Genomic DNA, 8,183 nt, shown 5'->3' with positions numbered 1-8,183 from the left:
AACAGTGCTGTAGGGTACACTAAAACAGAGTATTCGCCTGGCTGGGGGAAGCTTCAGGGGCAATTCCAGGTCCAAAAGCATGGGATGCATCTTCCTGAAAGAAGGCTCTAGGATAGAGCGTGCTCTCTCTCTGTTCAGGGTGTCAACATTGTTTTTTCTGTCTCCTTTCCAACTATACTTAAACATTAACTGGAATGATTAGATAAGAACCTCAGCTATTGTCAGCAAGAGCCTGTCCGCTACCTATGAAGAAAAGCTTAACTGCATAGGCTGTGCCATGTGCCTTCTGCATCACTGGGCTGCAGTTATATTTGTTTTTAAGCCAGTCACCTTCTGGGAGGTGTCAAGAGTTTGCTCCTTTCCAAAATACTTGTGGGTTTTTTTTTTTTTGGTTGCCCTGTTCCGTGAATAGGTGCTGCTTCAGTCTTGTGGCACCACTGCAATATCAATGCAAGTCATGTGCAACAGCCAAGATTCAGATACCGCTTCCATATAGATAAAAATGTGACAGTTTAACTGCAGAAGGTGTTTTGTCCCAGTCTAGACTAATGCTATAAACAGGTTTAGTTTTCTTTACAGTTTTCTTCACATGTTACCTCATGAATAACACTGCCTGCTAATATACACTCTGAAAAACCTTCTTCAGCTGCACCTGCTGCAGCTTGCTCTTCATTCACACGAGGACAGCTTAAAAAAAATGACCCTGTGGAAGCTGTTTGGTGTAACTGCCCAAAGGGCTCATGGAAGATGCCAAACAGAACCAATCAGAAGAGGTCACAGTCCTGGCTGAGTTGCACAAAGAACAGGTATTTAAGAGTAGGTTCTTGAAAGAGCAGTAAGGAGCCTGTTACACCTGCTAAAGGAGAGGGAACGGTGCAGCATAAAGCACAATCACAAACCTGTTCTCCATGATCCCAATGTTGCACAGCCTTCTCCCAAGGAAGAGCTTATTCTGCAAGTAGCTCCGTGTGTGCTCAAAGAGAACAGCAAGAGCCCTATAACCTGGCAGTGCTGGGCAGTTGAGGGAACAGCAGCCTTCACACTGAGGGTAAGCAAAATTATTTTGTACAGTAATCTCTCATTAAGGCAGTAAACCAAGTAAGCCATACAAAGTTTAATATTCTGCTGGTAAGATCCTCTAATTCTTGCCTATTGAAAGCTTGTAACTGGAGATAAACACACATTAAGGCCTCCTGAAAGATTAGTGTTTGCTGGAAACACCATCTCTGGTATGCCTGAAATAGAACAAAGTTTGCTGGTGGTTCAAGTGTGGATACTAGTAAAAAACATAACTGCTACATTACAAACTACTACTGGGAGTAGTTTGGGCTTCAAACACACAAGAACATTTATATATGGCTGTTTTCCTAGTGCAAAGAGGGGTAGAAACTAGTTGTTTGGAAGCTAGACTGCTACTTGTTCAGCCACTTGGAAAGGCTGTGGTGTTTACTGTTGCTTAACTACACAAACTGAAGTGCAACTGCTGGGCTACTAGCAAATCAAGATGAAGATTTAAAAAGTAAACAGATCAGAAAAAGGACGCCTGAAGAAGATGAAGCTTTCTCTACAGCAGGCTAGAGCAGAAGGATTTGAAGCTACCATTGAAGATTTCTCCCTCAGTTTACACATAAGTGAATTAAGCCCAGTTCTTCGTAAGTGATAGCAAAAAACCTGGCTAGAGGGAGCAATAGTAATGTTAGAAATATTTGTGAGACTAAAAATCAACATTTCGTTCTGCTTTATTTTTTGTGCTTCTCAGAAGAGGTTTTCCAGAAATACTTGTTGTATGTGTTTTCCCTACTTGTCAAGAACTTGTGAAAGACGGGTAGACTGCCCTTGGGTCAGCTAGCAGCTTGCCAGTCTTCCCAGGGCTTCTTTGCCTGTAACCCAGACTGTATTTTATCATTACAGAGTGCGAGTTCCAGTTCCAGGCTTAACAGTAACTACCCAAGTGATGCACTTTGGTACAGGTGGACTGCAGTCAAAAAGAAAAAAAAAAAAAGAAGCTTTCTCCATATAATATTTCTTTCCTCCTCCTTCCATTTCCCTCTACTAAAAAAAAAAAAAAACCAAAAAAACCCCACCCCAAACTCACAACAAACCCTTCATTCAGTTCTAGTACATAGAAACGAGCCCCCAGTAACAGAGCTTGCATTTGGGAGGAGCAGTACAAACACTGACGTTGCGTGTGTTCAGTCTCCATAGCAGTAGCACATACTCTTGCGTAGGGGTAGCTTTATGGCACATCCAGTGCCACTCCCTGACTGCTCTCTGGCAGGGTCATATAATAAACAGCATCCTACCCCTTGCTGAGTTTTACAGGAGCTTGAATCCATTCTTCACACTCCCTTGGAAATCTACAGGCATATCCTAAGCTGCCACTGGGCTTTTGATTAACATCAGCACATTAAAAGCAAGACAAGGTTGGGGTGGGGGAGAAACAAAAATGTCCTTTCACCCCAGCATTGATTTAGGCCCTTATTGATGCCTTGGAAGCTTCGCTACTCCTAGCAAATCTAAGTAACAAGACAGAGATTGCTGCTGGAAACAATTCTTAGAGAGAGCAAAGTGAAAGACAACTTTTCTTACTCCAGAAAGAGTAGGCTGGAACCCTAGTGGACCATATTCTGCCTGCTACAGAACCCCAAAGATGTCTCCACGTTAGCCTGGTGAGGAGATTAGTACAGATGTGAAGTCATATACTCTCACAAATGTTAGTAAGTTCCTTGGGATGGGTGGCTAAGTGCCTGCCATCAGGACGGCTCCTAAAGGAAGGTTTAGGCAGCTGTGGGGTGGGTAGTGCTGTCCTTGTATGTGTCAGACTTCTTAAAGCTACTGGCAAAGAGTAAAGTGCTTGCACTAGAACAAACAACATAGCTTAGAAGGGTCAAATCAATTTAGAGCTCTGGTGCAAATTTCTCTTCTGACACAGCCAGAAAACTATTTAAGGATATAATTAAAGGCAATAATTTTTGCAGTTCTCTTTGGTTAAGGTAAGGGCTGGCAGCTTCCCAAGCCCTCTCAACTTTAACACGAACTGAAAAGCCATCAGCTGCCTTGTTCAAATCAGCCAACAGGAACAACGATCTCCAAAGATACTTACAAGCCAAACTGCAAGGTAAAGATATGAAGAGAGATGGCTTGAGGCCACATAGCACACTTGCATCAACTGAATAAAATTATGTCAAGCAGCCTCAGAAGAATAATGACTTCCAAATTCTTCCCGAAATCTCTCTTCAACAGAGGCACTGGGTCTTCTCCACACTGGGGGAGGCAATCACTGGCCTGGAATCAAGATAGATGCTGTTTGGAGGGTTCTCTCCATGAAGCTGTAAGGTATTTCGGGCTATTAGCTCTTTAGCCATTAACGTGAACACCTCTTCTATGTTTTGAGCTTCTTTTGCTGATGTCTCCAGTACAGCTAAGAGCCCGTGCTTCTCTGCTAGTGTGCAGGCATCTTCAAACAGGACTTGACGCTTATCCAATGAATCCGATTTGTTCCCTTAAAACAAGGCAAACAGATAATCCAGTAATTTAGTCTCTCAAAGATTCATCTTGAAATGCAATACACTAATTCTATTTTGTTAAATAATAGAATTATGTTGAGAATAAGAATGACTAGAAAAACAAGATGTAAGCACATCAAAGCCATGAACACAGAATGTGGATCAAAGTTGCAGTTAAAATCACATGAAATCAAATGAGTTTCATAAAACCCAAACCCAAAAACCTGCGTTCATCTAATTATTTGCTGTAGGTAGTTGTGCTAGGAGATTATTTGGAAGAAACTGTTTGTCCATATTCTCTAGTATTTTTAAACATTAAATAGCCTTTAAGTTAAATATTAAAAAAAAAAAATCATGGAAATCTTGTAGCTGTAGTGATCGCACATGGTAAACCAAACTAATATCCTATAAAGGTTTCTTCCACCTTCAGAGGAAGTCACACATGTTATGTTATTGTCAAGCTACTTTGACACATCTCAAAGTGGATGCTCAGCTCTGAAGATCTGGAATGTTGTTAGTCTAAAGCAGATCTCCTCAAAAAAAACCCCCACCAAAGTACTGGAAGAACCTGCTCAACTGTTAATCAGATTTGGACATGACCTATTTATACAAGTCAGTCATTTTGAGATGGTGTCAAAAAAAAGACAAGCATTTGTACCAGCTACCTTACTGCTTAAAATGTATGCTTAAGAAGTTTCTGCATACACAATCTTTTCCTCAAAGCATTCTAATCAAAATCTGTCAGAAATCACGAAACATCTCAGATAAATATACAAAGGTATTTTAAATAGTTGCAACATGTGTGGAATTTGAATTATCATCAGTTCTGGTACATGCAGTACCTGGCTGAAGTCTGCATTCAGAGTCTCAAGACAGCCTTTCATCAATTCCAGATCTTGAACTTGAAGCAAATATAAGTCAGATCCCCTCCCATTAAGTCCCTTCCCATTTTTCTAAAAGGAGAAAAACCCGAAAACCTAAAATCCACAAAAGAAAACCACAGCTCCTGCCAATACACAGCTTATTGAGGGTTATTTGCCTCCTTGATTTCCAGATGGGGAAGTCAAACTTCTTAACCTCATACTAGCAAGGTGTATAACATGACTCATGTAATTAAATATACAAAGGCTTCCTGTAAGTACAGCAAATAGCACCAGCTTTGGAAGAAAGCACCAAGCTGGATCCATAACAAAAGCTTTATTTTTAGTAATTTTAAAAATGATTTCTTAAAAGAAACCACCTAAAGTACAACAATAACAACCAGCCCCCACGACACGCATAAATAGGTCTTGTTCTTTAGATTCAAGAGAAGAGAAGGCTCTGGGGAGACCTTACAGCAGCCTTCCAGTAGCTGAAGGGGGGCTACAAAAAAGCTGGGGAGGGACTTTTCGAGGGCCTGTAGTGATAGGATGAGGTGGAATGGCTTTAAATCGGAAAGGGGAAGATCTAGATGAGACATTGGGAAGAAATTCTTCACGGTGAGGGTGGTGAGGCACTGGCCCAGGTTGACCAGGGAAGCTGTGGACGCCTCCTCCCTGGATGTGTTCAAGGCCAGGTTGGATGGGGCCTTGGGCAGCCCGGTCTGGTAGGAGGTGTCCCTGCCCATGGCAGGGAGATTAGGACTGGTTGATCTTTAAGTTCCATTCCAACCCAAACTATACTATGATTCTATGAGGAAAGTTAAAAAAACCCTACCAAAGTTTAGCAAAGTTTTGGGTTTTTTTTCTTTCCTCCTTACTCATTCCAGCTACATGTGGGTCAGAATTTGTTGTTTGGTTCTTCAAGAGGAAAAACAGGAACAACTACCACAGCAGAAGTGGTAATTTGCTAGGAGTACAAGCAGCTTTGGTCCCATGCCTGCAACGCTGCGAGGCCCAACACTGCCTATCCTCAAGAGCAGAGCCAGTTCAGGCTGCTGCAGCTGCGTGCCTTGCTCTCAGCACAGTGCTGTAGTGGAACGTAAACAAAAACTCCGTCATTTTACAACACCAGTTCGCTCATTTGCGGCTTCTCCCTTGGGGGAGGGAAGAGCAATAATAACCCGAAACACAAATGTGAAGAAACTTGCTGCTTCCTACCAGCTCCATTCTCAGAAATTTCTACCTGTTCCTTTCCTCAAGAGGCAAATTTTCTTTAACGCTAGTGAAACACACAATGAGGAAGAGGAATGCTATCAGACTACTTCATGCTCTGCAAAAAGCCATGTCCCTATCTACTGCTTTACCTGATCAGAGTCCCATTACAGAGCAATGCACATGCATATCAAAAGAACAGAGAGGAAAGATGAGAACAAGGAGTTGTGTTGCGCTGTGCATTCTCCTTTGTCTTGAATTATTGAACCGCTAAATTCCTGTGCATCAGGAGTATAGGGTCAGACACTGCAATTCTAACCTCAGTAAGGTAGTCACTGCTTGCTTGACCAGCAGCAAGTTTGTTGCATTATTCTGGTGGGAAAGGAACAAGTAAAAAGTTCCAAGGTCTGCAATGGGCTTGGTCCTTTCAGGACCAGGCTCTAACTTTCCTAATATTTTAAGCTTAGGTCAAATTGATACAATTTCTGATCTATTTTAATTACAACTGCATTCTTCTTTAACGCATAGTTTATAGATGCTTTAAGTAGTGGCGGAAAAGAGGGGGAGCTTATACATGTATTAACAAACAAAGGTATACAATGTAATATTTAAAATTAGATTCTTACCAATTAACATCATGACCAAGTTTGCAGCACCATACTTTTCAATTTCATGAATCCAGTGAGGAATGGATTCAAACGTGGACCTCCTAGTAAGGTCATAGGCAAGGATGGCCCCATGGGCACTCCTATAATAAGACTGGGTTATTGTCCGGAAGCGTTCTTGACCAGCTGTGTCCCACACCTGTATCTGTAAGGGAAAGGATAGAAATTGTAAAGACTGGCAAATGCAGCTTCCTAATCGTTTGCCATCAGCATCCATGCTTTCGAAAGCCCTCATCTACAAGGCAGCTAGACCGGTCCCAGCTCACTCCACCATACCATACTTTACCCTCTCTAGATCAGAAGAGACATTTAAATGCCTGTAAAGACAACCTACACAGACTGAAGAGAACGCTACAAAGAAGCACAACAAAGCTGGTGAGGGGGCTGGAGACCGAGTCTTATGAGGAGCGGCTGAGAGAGCTGGGGTTGTTTAGCCTTGAGAAGAGGAGGCTGAGGGGAGACCTTATTGCTGTCTACAACTACCTGAAAGGAGGTTGTGCTGAGGAGGGAGCTGGCCTCTTCTCCCAGGTGACAGGACAAGAGGGGATGGCCTCAAGCTCTGCCAGGGGAGGTTCAGGCTGGACATCAGGAAAAAAATTTTCACAGAAAGGGTCATTGGGCACTGGAACAGGCTGTCCAGGGAGGTGGTTGAGTCACCTTCCCTGGAGGTGTTTAAGGGATGGGTGGATGAGGTATGGAGGGGCCTGTTTTAGGGATTGTTAGGAATGGTTGGACTCGATGATCCAGTGGGTCCTTTCCAGCCTAGTGATTCTATGAAAGGTAAACTCAGTGTTGCAAAGAGGCCAGGAAACACACTTTCAACAACTGTACTAAAATATAGAGAACATTACAACCTTTTGGTAGGAAAGGAAGAACCAAGAAGCCTGACACAGGGCTGGGCAGAGCAAAGCTATGTAAAGGGCAGGCATTTGAACTTTCATCTATACATGGAGGTAAGTGCTAGCTATCAATTTCTTCTAGTGTCTGTCCTACAAGTCTTCGCCTTCCCTCAGATCAAGCACACATCAAAGCATAACATTTGAAAACCGAAGGGCTTCCCCTCCTTGGTGTCCCAGCTCAATCCTCCACACTTCTGAAGGAAGGGAGGGAGCCCCTCCAAACCTGAGCCAACTTTTGAAGAACTCCCTGCAGATAAAAAGTGAGCTCTCTCCACAGATGCATCCAGAGAAGCCGTGACAGGCAGTAGATGCCCAAATTAGGATGACTGCCTCCCCCAGGGCATCCTCCTGAGGGAGAGCTCCCCTCAGCAACACCCCTGGTGGGAAAGGCAGACCGCTTTTGCCTTCTGCCTTCAGCAGGGCCAAGCAGGAGATGCTGTGCATCCCACTAGGCAAAGGAACGGGGGCAGAGGTGCTGCCCACCAATCTCCCTCTCCAGCCACCAACCTTCACTTTCTTGCCATCGATATCCATGGAGCGCACAGTGAAGTCAACGCCAATGGTGTTCTGCTGCTTCTCGTTGTACTGTCCCGTCTTGAAGCGGTGAACCACGCAGGTCTTCCCCACGTTGGAGTCTCCGATCAGGATAATCTTGAAGAGGTAGTCAAAGGCATCATCTGTGCTGGAGCTGGGGAAAGGCATCGTGGCTCCCAGGCCAGCCTGTGGGGGCACGAGTTGGGGTGAGGATGAGGAGGGGGAGAGGGGGAGAGGGGGAGAGGGGGAGAGGGGGAGAGGGGGAGAGGGGGAGAGGGGGAGAGGGGGAGAGGGGGAGAGGGGGAGAGGGGGAGAGGGGCTCCCGGCAGCCGGAGGAGCCCCCCTCCCGGGCGCTCACCTGCGGGCGCTCACCTGCCGGGCAGGCCCCGCCCGCTTTGTACCCGCCCCGTCGCTCTGGGGCCGGCGGGAAATGTAGTCCCGCTGCTCCCCAGGCGCGGCGGGGCGAGCCGGGCCGGGGCGGGGCCGCCGCGAGCGTCGGGGCCGCCG

General features: G+C 44.9%; 1 protein-coding gene across 4 annotated transcripts; it reads right to left on the bottom strand.

Annotated features, from left to right (window-relative positions):
* Positions 1-588: 588 nt before the first annotated feature.
* On the bottom strand, positions 589-8,181 carry RAB19 (RAB19, member RAS oncogene family). 4 transcript variants are annotated; one of them, XR_008447493.1, is made up of 5 exons: positions 8,035-8,176; positions 7,650-7,862; positions 6,205-6,388; positions 3,104-3,502; positions 589-1,975 (listed from the first exon to the last, which is right to left on the bottom strand). XR_008447493.1 is itself a non-coding variant. In XM_054052565.1 (4 exons), the coding sequence occupies exons 2-4, from the start codon at positions 7,842-7,844 to the stop codon at positions 3,237-3,239; spliced, it is 645 nt and encodes a 214-aa protein (XP_053908540.1). In that variant the 5' UTR covers positions 7,845-7,862; positions 8,049-8,181; the 3' UTR covers positions 2,061-3,236. The 4 variants fall into 4 exon arrangements, 2 of the variants coding, with proteins under 2 accessions (XP_053908540.1, XP_053908527.1); XR_008447494.1 differs by having other exon boundaries at positions 589-1,042; XM_054052565.1 differs by lacking the exon at positions 589-1,975 and having other exon boundaries at positions 2,061-3,502; positions 8,049-8,181.
* Positions 8,182-8,183: the final 2 nt, after the last annotated feature.

The sequence above is a fragment of the Cuculus canorus genome, chromosome 1, assembly GCF_017976375.1.
Source record: "Cuculus canorus isolate bCucCan1 chromosome 1, bCucCan1.pri, whole genome shotgun sequence".
NCBI classification, from domain to species: Eukaryota; Metazoa; Chordata; class Aves; order Cuculiformes; family Cuculidae; genus Cuculus; species Cuculus canorus.
Note: the sequence above shows the minus strand (reverse complement) of the source record. Positions and strands in the feature narration are given on the sequence as shown.